Source organism: Podarcis vaucheri (genome assembly GCF_965113315.1).
Source record: "Podarcis vaucheri genome assembly, chromosome: 10".
Classification (NCBI taxonomy): domain Eukaryota; kingdom Metazoa; phylum Chordata; class Lepidosauria; order Squamata; family Lacertidae; genus Podarcis; species Podarcis vaucheri.
Window position 1 is genome coordinate 2,932,711 of NC_138748.1, and position 16,896 is coordinate 2,949,606.

General features: G+C 43.2%; 1 protein-coding gene across 1 annotated transcript in view; it reads left to right on the forward strand.

Moving 5' to 3' along the window:
* Window positions 1-16,896, forward strand: part of CAMK1D (calcium/calmodulin dependent protein kinase ID) — a 217,973-nt gene that overhangs the window by 174,594 nt on the left and 26,483 nt on the right. Inside the window, exons 4-5 of the mRNA XM_082240150.1 lie at window positions 7,932-8,070; window positions 12,624-12,750. Of these exons, the coding sequence (XP_082096276.1) occupies window positions 7,932-8,070; window positions 12,624-12,750 (266 nt within the window). The remainder of the gene's footprint in view (window positions 1-7,931; window positions 8,071-12,623; window positions 12,751-16,896) is intronic.

Below are 16,896 nucleotides of genomic sequence, written 5' to 3' on the forward strand. Positions count from 1 at the left end.
ATCAACAAAAAATATTAGGAAAGTGTATTGTGTCCATTGTATTGATAGATGAGAATTTCAAACTAGTAGTATCAGATGAGGGAATTCCTGTGTGAAGGCAGTTGATTTCTGAAGCTATGAAAGTTCTGATTCAGCCCCTGCAAGAGAGTCCTGCTCTTCCCCCTCCCAGATCCAGCACGTGCTTCCTGTCCTCACCTTAGAAGCCCTCAACGGCTTTGCCACTCTTATCTCTGGGCACTTAGGGCTCATCCACAATTCAGGTTGCCCTGGAGAATCTGGCGATTTAGCACTGAATTGGAGCAAATGTCAACTGGGTTTTCTCTGGATTGACGTTTCCTCTGATTTAGCATTAAAGAGCACTCGAAGCAGCAGGGCAAAGGCAAAAATTGCTTGGGCACATGCTTTTTGGCACAGGACAAGGGGAAGTCTGGATGAGGCCTTCAATGGATCCATGCTGCCTGTGATCTTCGCTGCTAAGTGCTAGCTGAAGGTCTCCTGCTCCCTCAGGCACTAATCTTTCTCTCAGAACACATGTGTGGTGCTGCCTTGTATTTCTTCCAAAGCCAATAGAATCATAGAATTATAGAGTTGGAAGGTACACCAAGGGTCATCTAGTCCAACCCCCTGCACTGCAGGAATCTCAACTAGACCATACAGCTTCCAAAGAAGGAGAGGCCACCACCTCCCAAGGGAGTCTGTTCCCCTGCCAAACAGCTCTTCTCAATGCCCACTTTTTCTGTGAGGCCATCGCCACCACCCGCAAAGCCCCCTGTCCTGGCGTGACTCATTCTGTTGCTAGGCATAAGCACATGTAACTGGAATAACCACATATGGTTTTGCTTCCATGTTTATCCCTTTCCTCTGTTGATTGCTCCATGATGAATTTCAGCCTGTTTTCCTGTAAAGCAGCATGCATGATGATGGACGTATAAAAATAGCTTTGGGGACAGAGAATGCTTAGCCTTAAGGGAGTGCAGTGGGTGTGGGGAGAGCAGAAAGTAAAGGCAGCCGCTCCCGTCTAGTGAAAGTGGCTTGGAAGAGATGTGGCAAATAGGTCTCCAAACTGCTGCCGCCACCTTTTAGAATGTGTGCTGGTCGTCACCCTCAGACTTGCCAATGCTATTAAGCATTTGGCTTCCAGCCAATCCCAGGCATGTCCAGCAACATTTATTTACTTATTACATTTATATTCCACCTTTTCTCCAAGGAGCTCAAGGGTGGTGTACATGGTTTCCCCCATTATATCCTCACATCAGCCCTGTGAGGTAGATTAGGCTGAGAGACCATGAATGGCCCAAGAACACCCAGTTTGTTCCATGGCTTAGTGGGAATTTGGACTCTGCTCTCCCAAGTCCTACAAGCCATCTGCTGAGCTACACTGGCTCACTCATCTCACCTTGAAGAGGAAATGGTCACAAAAGCTTCCAAGAAGCTTTCCAGGGAGGATGGGAAACACAGAACACACTAGAATGGTCAGGTTCTTGCTGTGTAGCCCTGCTGGGCACCTTCTCCACTGACAAGACTTTTCTGTGAGGAAATTGCTGAAAGGAAATGCTGAAATGACTTAAAGGACAATCCTGAAACTAAATTCTTCCATGTGGTTTATATGAGTGCACAACTGCATAAGGAAAACCTACAGTGCGTTGCAGTGAACAGGCAACCATTTTTATGACTGATGGGGAAAGTGTAGTTGGAAATAGGGATATTATTTATTAAAAGTATTGAACATTTTACCTTGTGGTCATGTACTGTGCAGACCCTACTGAAAAAGAACCATATCAAGACAAATAAAAATCACATATACTTTTGTTTAGCAATCCCCAGCAGTAATAATAACAATTTAAAGAATCCTTGTTCTCTCCTCCTCCTCCTCCTCCTCCTCCTCCTCTTCTTCTTAGCAGATTTTGGAAATCTTTGAAGAAGTCACGCTCACCTGGTACCATTATAATATTTGTGCTTCTGCTGGTGATTTTGTTTCCTAGTCCAAGAACGACGACGATGATGATGATGATATTTGCTGCTGGGCTTCAGTCTGTTCTCATGCATGTTCTCATGTTTCAAATCCCACAAACCTTTGAAATTGGAGACAAGAGAGGTGCCTTTGCATCAACAAAATGTAGAAACAGCTTTCCTTGTCTACCTTTCAAAGGAAGTGAATGCGTACTGGCCACCTTTCCATTACATTTGTCTCACATTATTTTAAGGATATACAAGGATTATGCCAAACTGCCCTATGAACAGGGAAGAAATGTGGAATGGGATTCCCCCGCCCCATGCTGAATTTCAAAGACAGATTCATGACATATTTCCTTTTAAAGCAAGAACAAATATTTGTACTCTAAAAGTGAATGCAGCAAAAAGGAAAAAAAACAAAGGAAGTTCAATTTCAGCACTTCAGCTAATTAAAGGTACTATAAGACCTGGACTGAAAGTAACCAGCCGTTCATAGATGCTCCGAAGGGCCCCTTCTGGGTTTAATCTGCCAACTCTTGTGGCTGCAACTGGGCAGCCTTCTAGGTAGAATGAATGATAACAGGGAGCAAAGCTTGGAAAAACACAGAGTAGATGCCAAGTGAGAGGTTATTCAGGTCATTGAAGCCTTAACCTGGAAGTATTTATATCCCGGATTAGTCTGGAGTCACCAGTGAGCTATCTCTGGGAGGGAGTTGTGCTAGGTGCTGCACAAGCCATTCTGCTTCACCCTTCCCCCCTCCCCAGGGCACCCCCAAGCCAGTGGCTCACTGCCAACAGCACCCCCAGCCTCCCAGTTTGAATCACAGTAGATCTGGAAACAGAAACCACAGTTTTAAAAGCCAGGACCCTTCCCTGAGAAGCTTACAATTTACATTTAAGCAGGGGAAGAAAACAGCAAAAGGAAGGGGAAAGAAGCAAGAGATGATTGTGACCAAATGCAGCTACACCTACTGAGACTTGGTTTCATTTGAAGGTAAAGAATGCTAGACTAAGCCAAAGACATTGTGTAAAAAAAGGCTTTTTATGCAAAATTCGAAAGAAAAGGAGTGGTGGCACCAGAAAGAAGTTCTGGGAGGGAATTTCAGACAGATGAAGTGATGACAGTAACATTTATTTATTTTTAAATGATGTTGACTTATACAATTTGATATCTAGATTATCTTGGTATCAGTCAGCAGCTGCATTCCCTGTCTCTTCCACTCTCTGGAGTGCAGCCTGCCTTTAGGAGAGAAACAGGTCTTGTTGCCTAGACGATACCTGTGGTGTATCCAGAGACTAGATTTGGGGAAGGCGGCTGGGGGCTGCTTGTTCTGCCCAGGGCTCCCCCACGTCTGTGAAAACTGAACATCCACAGAGCCCAAAAGATATGTGCCCACCTAAATCCAAAGTTAGGTAAAGGTAAAGGGACCCCTGACCATTAGGTCCAGTCGTGACCGACTCTGGGGTTGCGGCACTCATCTCGCTTTACTGGTCGAGGGAGCCGGCGTACAGCTTCCGGGTCATGTGGCCAGCATGACTAAGCCACTTCTGGCGAATCAGAGCAACGCACGGAAACGCCGTTTACCTTCCTGCCGGAGCAGTACCTATTTATCTACTTGCACTTTGATGTGCTTTTGAACTGCTTGGTTGGCAGGAGCAGGGACCAAGCAACGGGAGCTCACCCCGTCGCAGGGATTCGAACCACCTACCTTCTGATCGGCAAGTCCTAGGCTCTGTGGTTTAACCCACAGCGCCACCCGCGTCCCTAAATCCAAAGTTACTATCTTTTTAAACATTACTCCAGTCACTAGCATAGCACCAGAGTCCTTGCTAGCTTGAACCTCCTTCAAGTAATCACTCTCAGCTTAATTACATTCTGTTTTAACTCACGAAGGTAAAAAAAAATCCAGACTGCTTGATAAGTGAATGTCCATTCAGATTTGATAGCAACAACAGCTGCAAGGCGGATACTGTCTACCAGGAGATGCTCTTATTGCTGCAATAAAGAGAAAAGCTTTCTTCCATTTCTTACTGGGCAGGAAACCACATTTCCTGTCTTCATTGAAAGAGCATTCAAGTCCATTTTCTTCACCTTGAGCTCTCTGTGGCTGGTCATAACACCACAGTAGTGAAGTAAAGGTAAAGCATTCTGCCAGAAGCATTGAATCCCACAAACAGGAACGCAAACCTCTAGCTAATTGTAACATATCCCTGGTTCTTACCTGCATTCTATTTCTGGCTTTTGTTATAGGAATTGGATTAGGAAGTAATGACCAAGACCAATTAAATGCATACAAAACAGAGTAGAATAGTGCAGACACCAACTACTGAACTAGTCAAACCAACCAAATTCACAAATCACATGTGACTAGACAGAGATAGGTGTCCAGTCTCAGAGATCACCTGGCAACACCACTTGCCATATTGAGACAAAAATGGTGAGCAGAAGAGATCCTACATGTACAGAAGTAATCCTCAAACATTTCACCAGCATATTTTGGAGCAATTACAAGCTGTTTAGCCAGATGTTAACAGAATCATAGAATCATAGAGTTGGAAGAGACCACAAGGGCCATTGAGTCCAACCCCCTGCCAAGCAGGAAACACCATCAGAGCACTCCTGACATATGGTTGTCAAGCCTCTGCTTAAAGACCTCCAAAGTAGGAGACTCCACCACACTCCTTGGCAGCAAATTCCACTGTCCAACAGCTCTTACTGTCAGGAAGTTCTTCCTAATGTTTAGGTGGAATCTTCTTTCTTGTAGTTTGGATCCATTGCTCCGTGTCCGCTTCCCTGGAGCAGCAGAAAACAACATCCTTTTATATATTTGAACATGGCTATCATATCACCCCTTAACCTCCTCTTCTCCAGGCTAAACATGCCCAGCTCCCTTAGCCGTTCCTCATAAGGCATCGTTTCCAGGCCTTTGACCATTTTGGTTGCCCTCCTCTGGACACGTTCCAGTTTGTCAGTGTCCTTCTTGAACTGTGGTGCCCAGAACTGGACACAGTACTCCAGGTGAGGTCTGACCAGAGCAGAATACAGTGGCACTATTACTTTCCTTGATCTAGATGCTATACTCCTATTGATGCAGCCCAGAATTGCATTGGCTTTTTTAGCTGCCGCGTCACACTGTTGGCTCATGTCAAGTTATAATTTACTTCTTTTATATCACCGATGCTGAATCTTTGGAGTATAACGAAATAAATATTTTAATATGTATATTTCTCCATTCTACCCATATTTACATTTCTCCATTCTACCCTCCTGAATCTTTGTGGAGTACAGCATTTGATTTAAATAAATAAATAAATAACACAAGGTGTGCAAAGTTGGCCCCCAGATATGACAACTCAGCAACTAATCAGTCATTATTGTGGTTCAGAGAATTATATCCAGTATCAAATTATTTACACAGAGAGAGTCTGGTACCACAGTTTCACATACAGTGGTACCTCGGGTTAAGAACCTGAAACTGTTCTTAACCCAAGGTACTATTTCTGGGTTAGTGGAGTCTGTAACCTGAAGCCTCTGTAACCCAAGGTACCACTGTATTGGTGCTTCAAAGGCCTGCCTGTTCCACTCAGTCTTTTATCACAAAGACTCACCAACATCCCTCACATACAAAAGGGATGGCCTTATGCCTGCTGGCTTTCCTGCAGGGAAGCTTAACTGACTGAGAGGAAAGTGCCTCAGGAAAACCCACTTTCTGCTGCTGCTGCTGCTGCTGCATCAAGTTTTGTTTGCAATTCTTTTCTCAAGAAGGTGAAAATTATATGCAGCATTTCGAAAGAAAACCATGAACAGCAAAGTGATAAAACAGAACTCTGGAAGAGAAATTGAGTAAAAAACAGGTTTTAATTAAGTGGATTTAAGTAGTGGGGACCCAAGGGTCATCTAGTCTACCCCCTGCAATGCAGAAATCTCAACTAAAGCATCCATGACAGGTGGCCATCCAATCTCTGCTTAAAAACCTCCAAGGAAGCAGTCCACAACCTCCCAAGTCTGTTCTTCATTTAAAACACTTCTAGAACTCCTCATCGTGTTATTTCTTGCAGAACAATGAAAAGTCATATTTTAAGTTTCCTATTAGGCCACTTGCATTCTAGTTACCTTTGCACAGTTTTGTCCTTCCTCTGCAGCAATTGGCAGGTGGTGAGTAACCATGTTCACAACTATTAGCTTCTTCTGTGGTCTGTGAAGGACATTCTAAGCCCAAAGGTAACATAACTGTCTTGCACAATAGCACATTGAATGATGGCACTCTGAAGTGAGTGGGGATTCATTTGCTCCTGCTCTTGAAATACTAATGCTGCAAAATCTCCTGGGAGATGAGGAATGCCAGTTGCTCTAAGCATCTCTCCGCATTATGCAATACACCCAGTTTCCCCCTGTGCCTCCAATTTCTGGCTTGGCTTGCTCCTTTGGCCGGCTTTCTGTGAGTATTTGGTGGAGGGCAGGGTCTTTCTTGAGCTAGCCCCTGCGCCAGTAAAGGGCTCAAGGGAGGGAACTAAGGAAAACTCCGCGGAGCCTGATCCCTTGGTAACATTACGAGTGCAGTTTTTCCGGAGCTGTTGCAAGAGGAGAACCTGATAAAAATGGGGAAGACAAGTTGTGTGAATAAGAAAACACAGCTAGTGACAAAACATAGTAAGGAAGGGGGAGCTGGCATTGGCTAGCCAAAGTAAATGTGTTGATTCACGTTGTCAGTCAGAAAGTAAATAAAATATCTGACACATTAGCATGCTGTCTATGACTTCACAAGGAATTCTGTTCACAAGGTGCCACAACACCCTCCTCCTCCTTTGCTACCAAAAGCTAAGGGCCAGCCTTGCCATGGGGGCAGGGCGCGCCACCAGAGCAACTACGTCCCTCTCAGTTTCCCTCCAGTTGGAGGGCAGCTGAGGGGGATGTGCCAGGCGTGCGCCAGCCCTGCACTTCTTTTTCGGGTCACGGTGGCTCTGGCACCCTGCAAGTGTAGCCCAGAACTACACCCTTTGCAACCTTGAGCTCTGGCTTTCTGCCCCAAAGGTAAATGGCAACCCAACCCTTGCACACACCCCTAGCTATGTCGCTGCTAAGGGCTAATAATATATATATATAACATTTCAAACATGGAAGGCACTTTCAGGCAAGAACTCACATGGAGTTCACATGTGTCCTGTGTCGTTTGCTGGCTGTACATGGTTGTATTTTTCTCTGTGTGCTCATGTTGTACAGCACATACAGAGCAAAAAACCTGACTACATGGACTTTGAAAAGATACCATCATGTATGAACCAGCCCCAAACACAACTTCTCTTCTGGAACTAGAAATCTACAATCTCTGCTTCTTCCCAGTCCCTTCATTGTGTTTCTAATTCACCAATCTTCAGTGAGTTTAAGCAAAAATGTGAGCATCTTCCTTGATTTGCTGAAATGTGTTTTGGACTTTTAATACATTATTTAAGTTCTCTCTAAGTACCAGGTGAACATATCGATCCATTATTAGTAGTATCAGTTGTGAAAAATTTCAGATGAATCATTTTAATGCAAAACACTTTTCATATTTTGAAGCAGTGTGTGTGAATTTTGCTGTTATCTTCTGACCTTTTCATTCCCATTGTTTCCCCATTGTAATAGATAGAAATCAGCATCAATTTGAATGCATGTATTTTATTTTCTAGGAAATCATAGAATCATAGAATTATAGGGCTGGAAGGAATCCAAAGGGTCATCTAGTCCAACCTCCTGCAATCACAGTTAAAGAATCAACATGAAAGCAATGTAGAACAAACAAGGAAGAATAATAGAAAAGGTCATTTGTTTTAGTAAATGGGGAAATTCCAGTTCTCAGCTCTGTTTTATAATCCTAATCTAGATCAACATGAATGTATGCATAAGAAATGGCTAAAGAAAGGATTCTGTTTCTTTTAACTTTCCTGCCATGGTTTGTCTAACCTATATTAACATTACCATGCCTTATGGTTTTTTCCAGTGTGTCCGGAGGTGAACTATTTGACCGCATCGTAGAGAAAGGATTTTACACTGAGAAAGATGCCAGCACTCTGATACGGCAGGTGTTAGATGCTGTGTATTATCTTCACAGAATGGGCATTGTTCACAGAGACCTCAAGGTAAGGTAATTTGCTAACAGGACAGATCTATATTATACCATCAGAAACAGCTGTTGACACTATTCTTTCTCAATATTCTTGTTTCAAAGTTTCCCATGTCTTTGAGAGTAGAATCAGGTGTTCCAAAAGGCTGTCACCAAAAAGAACAAGACCATGTCTAGTTCTCCCAATCCTCTAATAACATCTGATGAAATTCAGACTTCCATTTATGGCCACAGACATGGAAGTAGCTGCCCTGAGGCTCTCTGGAGCCCCGGGGAGGCCTGGTTGGCGGGAAGGGGGGAGAGGAGGCTAATCTGGGGAGTTTGGGGGGGATGATGTGAACCTGCGGACACCGTATGAAGCCTGGAGGTGGAAATCTTTGCTGGAGGCACGACTCCATGCCAGAGAAAAGCCTCAGACACCGGTTGCGTGAGTGACCGATCCCCTTTTATTTCGGATAATTGGTTAAAAGTTTAAAAGGCACCCTTATTGATATGGTGTTGAAAAAGGTTTCAGGAACAATCTTGTCATGTGTTAGTGAAGTTTGAAGGATGTTTACTGCTTCATTTGGAGCTGGGTCTGTTTAGTCTGGAAAAGAGGAGACTGAGAGGAGATAGGATAGCCATCTACAAATATCTCAAGGTTTGTCACAGGGAAGAGGGAACAAGCTTGTTTCTCCTGCTCTGGAGGGCAGGACTCAAACCAATGGCTTCAAGTTTCAAGGAAGGAGATTCCAACTCAACATCAGGAAGAACTTTCTGACAGTAAGAGCTGTTTGGCAGTGGAAGGGTCTCCCTCGAGATTCTGGGGACTCTCCTTCCTTGGAGGTTTTGAAGCAGAGGCTGGATGGCCATCTGTCATGGATGCTTTAGCTGAGATTCCCTCATTGCAGGGGGTTGGACTAGATGACCCCGGGGTCCCTGGATTTATCAAAAATATGTTATAGTTAAATAATAGTACTAGCAGTAACTGAAATATGAACAGCTTATGGAAAAGGGTAAAGGAAAAAATAATTAATGATAAAATGTTAAACTATTTTAAGTAAAGGATTGGGAAGTAGAACAAAGTATGTGCTATGATGCAGCAAGAAGGGAAGGGAAACACTGCAGAAACAGGGTGGGAAGTCAACTTTAAATTTGTATTAAATTGTATTAATTGGATGTAAATTCGTTAATTTTTTTGAAAACTAATGAAAATTAGTTGGCAAAAAAGAACCATCTTATGAAATTCACTACATGGTGCCATGCCATCATACAATTTGTCCCCTTTCTACCACCCTGCACTAGTGGCTGGCAATTCCATGGGGTTTGGATCCATATTAAATTAGTTTCACTTTGTACTATTCATTGAAACAGTGGGACTTCAGTCATGACTAAATTGCCCCATTGATTTCAATGGGACTGAAATCAACAGACGTCTGGATCCAATCCATGGTGTCTTTGGTCCTTCCACTACAGGGGTCCTCATTTGGCATCTGGCTTCTTCTTGGTGCCAGGAGAATAAAATACACCTTTTAATCCAATCAGTTTTGATTCATGCTGGAATCTTAGCTGTTCAGTTTGTATTGTTGTTTTAGTTTATTGTGTAACTACAATTTAAATGTTTAAGCAAGCACTTTGGGAGCTAAAGCATATGATAATGCGACTGCTGAATGAATGAAATAATAGTATGGAGCGGGTTGGGGCGAACTAAGCATGACCCAGTGTCATACATAGTGTGAAGCTCTGCAGAAGGCTCTCTCTTATTTGCACATGGGTCTCGTGTCTCATCAGCAATACCTCTGTGGCTGCAGATGCAGGCAACTTTAAGAGACTTTTAGCATTTCCCTGGATGTTCATGGGAAACCTTCCCATCCTTCATCTTGACCTTCCATGGTTATTTATGATTGTAGCTGTTTGTGCCATAGCAACTGGTACTATAAAAATTTGGGACACTGTATTGGCAGGAGTTCATGCCTGTTGGGAATAAAAGGAGTGTGAGGAGAAGTTGGGCTGTTAGTAATTTTACATGTCCTGTTTGTTAGACTGTTAGTTCAATTCAGCTCAAGAATTAGTTGCTTAGTATCTTCTTTGCAAACCCAGGCTTATCCTAAAATAATGTGATTTGCAGGAAATAGCTTATAAGAATTATTCCTGACACAGAAGCTCTGAAGAGCAAACTCAAGTAATTCAGACAATGGTCTGGATAAGCTATTTTAAATCTTCTACACTTTGTCCTTGCTATGTTTTTTAAACAGCTTAAGCTTATTAGCAGCACATGCCAAAGAGAACTATGAAATGTGACTTAAAGAAGGAGCATGAAAAGGAATTAATTTGCAAATGACTTGGGAGTTTATATAACGACCCAATAATTCTGAAAAGTCTGTGGCTTCATCCACAGACACCTGAATCCACCCGCTAGAAATGCCTGCCTGACTTAGGCTGCAAGGCAAAGTTTTGAATTCTATCATAATATGATGATGACGCCTTAAATGGTGGTGCAACTCTTTACATCAGCTTTGGATTTTGACCAGGGAATGCAGCAGTATTAAATCTTTCCATCTGTTTCTTGTCATTTCTTGGAATCTCCTGGCTGGAATATAAATTGGGTTTATAAAAGGAATATGTAAAATTATGGTAGGAATTTGTACCACTTTCTTGGTAACTCTGTCCCTAATGTTATGGGAAATGCTGGCCACTTCTCTGTGCATGAATCGAAATATGTTCCAAGGCCTAATCCTGCAAGGTAGCTTCCAGGAACACACTAAGTTCATTAAACAGAGGCTGCACACCAAAGAAAAGGACCCCAAACAGTGGTGATGTAGCAGACCCAGAAGGAAAATCAAAATTCTCCAAAGTGTTTGTGTTAAGGAAATGTTTCATTGGATGTTAATGAATTATTAAAAGAATGTGTAGCAGGTTACACACTTCATAGCAGATCAGCCTTTGGGGGGGTTGATGTTGATCTGAAGTCAGATTTGCTGCCTGGCAATTTAATGGGAGGCTTACTTCATACCAGGAGAGAGAGAGAGAGAGACAGAGAGAGAGAGAGAGAGAGAGAGAGAGAGAGAGAGAGAGAGAAAATACAGCACCTCTGCTCCACCAAACACTTTCAGTCCCCATTTTTATTATTTCAGGTACTCAGCATCCTTTTCAGTCACTTGAACACAAATGAATATAGGGATACAATTTTATTGAATACAACAGATTATTTTTGCTTCATTAGCCATACCTTTGCCTCCATGGGTGTTTCTGCCTGTATAAATGTTTCTCTCAAGTAGTTTGTCTGTGTTTCTATACCAGGGGTCTGCAACCCGCGGCTCCGGAGCCGCATGTGGCTCTTTTACATCTTTGCTGCGGCTCCGGGGCGGATACTAGCGAGGGGAGAAGGCGCATTGTGCGCCCCAACACTCCTCACTGTGGCGGGCGCTGTACTGGCTGTGACGTCGCATGGGGGCGGTGCGTGCGTTAGTCACGCACCGTCCCGACGTCACCTTCCTGCCCGCTGTCAGATCGTGGCTCCGGGGATATATTTGTTTTAAATGTCGCAATGGTTCCGTGGCTCCCAGTTGTTGTTTTTTCTTCGGAAACGGGTCCAAGTGGCTCTTTTTGTCTTAAAGGTTGCAGACCCTGCTGCACAGAACCATCTGGAGATGAATTCAGTGTTTGTGAAGTGTACCTGGGTACCTTTTTAAGCCAGAGGTTTGGCCGCAACTCACCACTTACAGTTGTTCCCAGCCTTCAGTCTGGTCCTGAAAGGGGGGGGGGCAATGTTGTTGTGTATGACACTGTTGTAACATTGTTGTAACAAGCTTCCTTTCAACCGGACCTAGAAGTTTTCTCTATAGGAGTCCTTGGTTTATTTCTTTGTGAAACTTCATTGAAATTGCAGTATTGCTGCTGCTTGTGCCTCAGAAGGGCTGCAACACACACACCTGCCATGTGGTGCAATCTGTGCCAGATGTTCCTGAAACATATTAGGTAAAAAAGGAGGTGGAGGTGCATCTTTGCTTGAAAGTGAATAGATGACCAAATGCCGCCAAACTTTAGCCTTTTTTCCGACCAAATTACTGAATCTTTCATGCTTGTGTGATGGGCAGAAATCCACAGTCTTTGATGTGGAGAACACTCCTTCTGTTGAATGTCTGCTTCACTGCAGCTGTTAGAAGCAAAGGAGTCTGGTCCTAGGATGACTTAAATGCAAAAGAGTATGAGGCTGCTCTATCTTTTATAATTATACGTAGAGGGGAATATCATCAGCTACTGTTCAAATCAGTAGCACCTGAAAAACACCCCACCTTCTGTATTGCTGTTAAAGGTAAAAAAACAAAAAAAAAAAAAACAAAAAAACCGACAAGAGACACGACTAAGAGTTCAAGAGCCTGATCCCCAGTTGCATCTGCTCACACTACTCAATTACATCCTGTGTCTTAGTAAGTTGTCACAAGACATTTTCATGCTAAACCATACATCTGGAAAGCAGAGATTTAAAAGAATTATTATATTAAGAAACTGGATGGCATATGAAATAGAGAGATACATTATTTAACCCAATATTCATGTCTCAGGTTTGTTTTCTTAATATCCCTGCAGCCTGAAAACCTGTTGTACTACAGCCAAGATGAAGAATCTAAAATAATGATAAGTGATTTTGGACTGTCAAAAATGGAAGGTAAAGGCGACGTCATGTCCACAGCATGTGGCACCCCAGGATATGTCGGTAAGCATGCTACAGCATAATTTTCAGGACTAGTTTCATGTGAATTTTCCACCGATATCCCTGGCATTTTCTGCACTGGTTCAGACTAGAACAATTGTTTATGGTAAGTCACCAAGCCACGTGCAGTCCAACAGCCATATATTGTTGCCTCAGGGAACCTATTTAAGACTTTTGCTTTTGTTGCCTTCCTGGAAGTAAAGAAACGGGGGGAGGGCTATCAGGCACCTAGCAAGCCACAATTCATGGTTGATGAGTAACGTTTGGCCTTGGCTGGTCAAGGCTGTAAAGGCCTCTGGTACCAACAGTAGTTTCTAGGAGATGATTTGCTCTGGGTTTATGACACAGGAGGAAGGGGTTGGGGAAAAGCCTTCCCCACATGTTCTGGTCCCAATCCTGTTGCCCCTACAGCTTTTATCTAAATGTTCACTCATCTAATGTACCATTTAGTTTCACTCTTAGATGTTGAAGATAATTGGCTAGATTTGAGAGGTGTCTGAAACTTGAAGTTACCATCTCCTAATGCACATCTTTGCATCTGCCAGTTCAGTTGTAGCATTTGAACAAAGTTACAAAGATGCATATACCGTATTTTTCGCCCCATAAGACGCACCGCCCCATAAGACGCACCTAGTTTTTTGGGGGGGAAATAAAGGGGGGGATTTATTTTCCCCCCAGGTGCGCTGCGCTAATCCCGAAGCTTGGGGCGTGCTGAGCTCAGCGCGCCCCAAGCTTCTGGGTGCGCGCAAGCAGTCCGCTAGCCCTGGGAGAGCCGGGCGCCTCTCCCAGGGCTAGCGGACCCCTGCGCTACACCAGAAGCTTGGGGCGTGCCGAGCTCAGCGCGCCCCAAGTTTCTGCGTGCCGGCAAGCAGTCCGCTAGCCCTGGGAGAGCTGGGTCTCCCACAGCTAGCGGATAGCTTCCTGAAGCCTGGAGAGCGAGAGGGGTCGGTACGCACCAACCCCTCTCGCTCTCCAGGCTTCAGCGAAAGCCTGCATTCGCCCCATAAGACGCACACACATTTCCCTGTTCATTTTTGGAGGGGAAAAAGTGCGTCCTATAGGGCGAAAAATACGGTACATGCATCACATTTTGAATTAACTATAAAAAGTCATATATATTGTATCTATAATATATGAGATGCGTTTATTTTGAGGTTTCCAATTAATTTTTCTCTACTTGTAGTTAATAGTCTTTAAAAGGCCTGTGATTTTGTCTGGGTCAAGGCTAGCTAATGTGTTGCCCTCCAGATGTTAAATTATAGCTCCCGTCATTCTCAACCATTGCCCATGCTGGTTGGGACTGATGGGAGGGAGTTCATAAACTCTGGAGTGTGAACATGTAGGCTATCCCTGATCTAAGCTACAAATAAGCTCCCTGAATCCTTGAGGGCTCAGGAAATGTAGTCAGGATATAATATTAGCCTCAGAAGTCAGCACCCTAAAAATCTCAGTTTGCTTTTTGGGGCGGGTTGATGGTCCTCATTTTTATTATTTGCTTGCATGCGTGGTGCCATCAATGCGCAGCATAACAATGAAAAAACCGGTCCCTGCCCCGAGGAGAACCTGCAGTCTAAAAGCCAAGAGAGGGAGAGGATAAAATGGAGAAGGGATGAAGAGAGGAGGGATGTACATCTGTTCTGTTACTCATCCTTAGGCTTTGCTTCCATGGGCAAGGAGAGCTATGGACTTGTGCAAAAGGCTTCGTGAGTGGGTTTTGCCATGGCTGCAACATTGCATAATAAAGGGCTCAGCCACACTTGTGCCACGGTCTCTAGCCACAGTCCATGATTTGTAGGCACAGACCCAAGAGGTGTTTTTTCCTTCCGCTTTCCCTTAGGAAACCCACTGTTTATTGTTGAATCAGAACAAAGTAATGTCAAGCTGAGGAAAACCCAACTGAGGGGTGAACAGCAGGTTTCCCCAGAAAAAATGGTGGGAGGAAAATAAACATGCCTACAATCACAGATCTGTGCATTGAAACCATGGCAGAAATGGGAGGATGGATGGGCCCAAGCAATGCATTATTTATAAAGATCACAAAATTCAGCTTTTGTTGTCATAGAATTTGGGGTGCCTACATGTATTATATTTACATTTAGTGTTGCAGAGTGCATACAGTACTATAAAAGTCCTCCAGCAATGTCAGATCCAAGAGTTCCAAATATCACCTAGTCACGGCTACACAAAGAGGAAGTGCATGCTTAGCTCAAGCCTGTTAGGATTTTATCCTGCCATTTTTTTAAAACTGCTAAAGAAAGTCAGATAGGGAAGTGATAGTACTTTCACTGGACCAATCAAAATTGAAAAATGGAACAAACTTCTTAATTTCACAGAACTCTTCAGAGGGCAAAAACTGGTATTAATAGAATAAAAAGGAGGCAAATAATCTTGTGGTGGGAGAGAGAGACAGAGACATAGCCAAGAATCTTGAACTAGGCATCCTGGAACATGCCGGTGCAACTGCTCAGCCAATGCGACATGGTCTTGGACCATGTCACATGCATCCTCCTGGCAAATGCTGGGAATTGGCTAGGAATTTACCACAAGTGTACAATCTGTCAGGCATAAAACTGCACAGACATGCATGTGCACATGGTAACTGTTTTTCTTGGTAATCTTGAAACAGAGCAGATTTGATATTCCGCAAAATTCTGTGTAAGGATCATACCAACACATGTGATATTATTTTGTGAAATAGTGTACAGCTTGTACTATTTTGGAGTTAGTTTGGTTTTGTGAAATTCAACTAGAAACCTTCTTTCTGAAGTTCAATCTCTGAGTTGCATGAGAGCTAAGAAAGCTCATTTGAACAGTTCATATTGCTTGCTTATCTTTCTTAATTAAAATGTGTTGGAGATCATTGATCAGAAACAATATGTCTCTAACAAGCATCTCTCTCTCCTCCCCCACTTCATTCTCTTGATTGAAAAGTGACGGAGGATGAGAGCTTTTTACTTCTATTTTCAGAAAATAATCCCATTATATTTTCTAAAACAGTAGTTGATGTGAGAAGGAAACAATGTTTTGTGGAAATAGGGAGCTGCTGAGAGGATTGTTTGGAGTCATGTCAACTGATGATTTGAAGTGATGCTGACTGAGTCTCCCTGTATTATTGACAACAAAAATAGATACGTGAAAGCCCTATGAAAAACTCATTTTGCTTCCCTTGGAATTTTTCTGATGTTTGACTCCATTTTCCGCTCCTTTCTCTCTTGTCTCCTTTGTTTCTGTATCTCAATTTGTAAGCCCGTTGAGGCAAGGAGTGGTTATCTCACACAACATTCATGGATGACACAATATGAAGCAACAATAACAATAACAGATAAGTGCCATAAATGTGCAGTGGCAGCATGCAGGAAGGCACAAGTTCCCTACTCCAAACCTTAGTTTGTAGACAACTTTTGCTTGGTGTTAATTCCTATCACTTTGTGACAGACAGCTAGCCCTGCTTCTGACAGCCAAGGCAGACCATTAGTCAGCTTGCTAGAGGGGCAGTGACAGCTGTCTCTCTTAGATCCCTTTGCAGGAGAGGAAGCATATCATGGTGACACACTGCACTAGATTGTTGTCTTGTTCCAAATCTTCCATTGGCAGCACACTGCTGCAGAACTGTCAGGATTTCTTAGTGATCAGTGTGAATCAAAGCTGTTGTGAAACGTGTCTTTTTCAAGTTTCCAAAAGTTTTGTGTTTTGTTTTTTCTTGGCAGGAAATTGATGGCCTTCCACCCCTTTTTTCTCCTTCTTGTTTTTATTTACCATCCTCTGATCTGATCTGTCAGGTGCTGCTCATGAGTATGATTCACAGTTTAAAAATAAAACCTCTTTAAAATCTTAGCATTTCAAATGGTGGACGTGGGGCTCATGCCAGGAAGGTGACAATCAGGAGTGGCTCATATCCATTAGCAGGTGGAACACAGGACTAACTCCCCTCATCCATCTGTCAGCTGTTGGCTCAGAAATGCTTGAGATGGGAGGAGAGGATTTTGCCACTCCTTTGCAGAAGCAAGCATTTTCTTCCTTGTCTAAGCCTCAAAATATATACATAAATAAGAAATATAAAGTTTATTTCTCAAATGTTTCTGACCGAGGACATGAAAACATAAAATGGAACCAAGTGATTCTGGTGGCACAATGGGTCAGTGTGTCTGA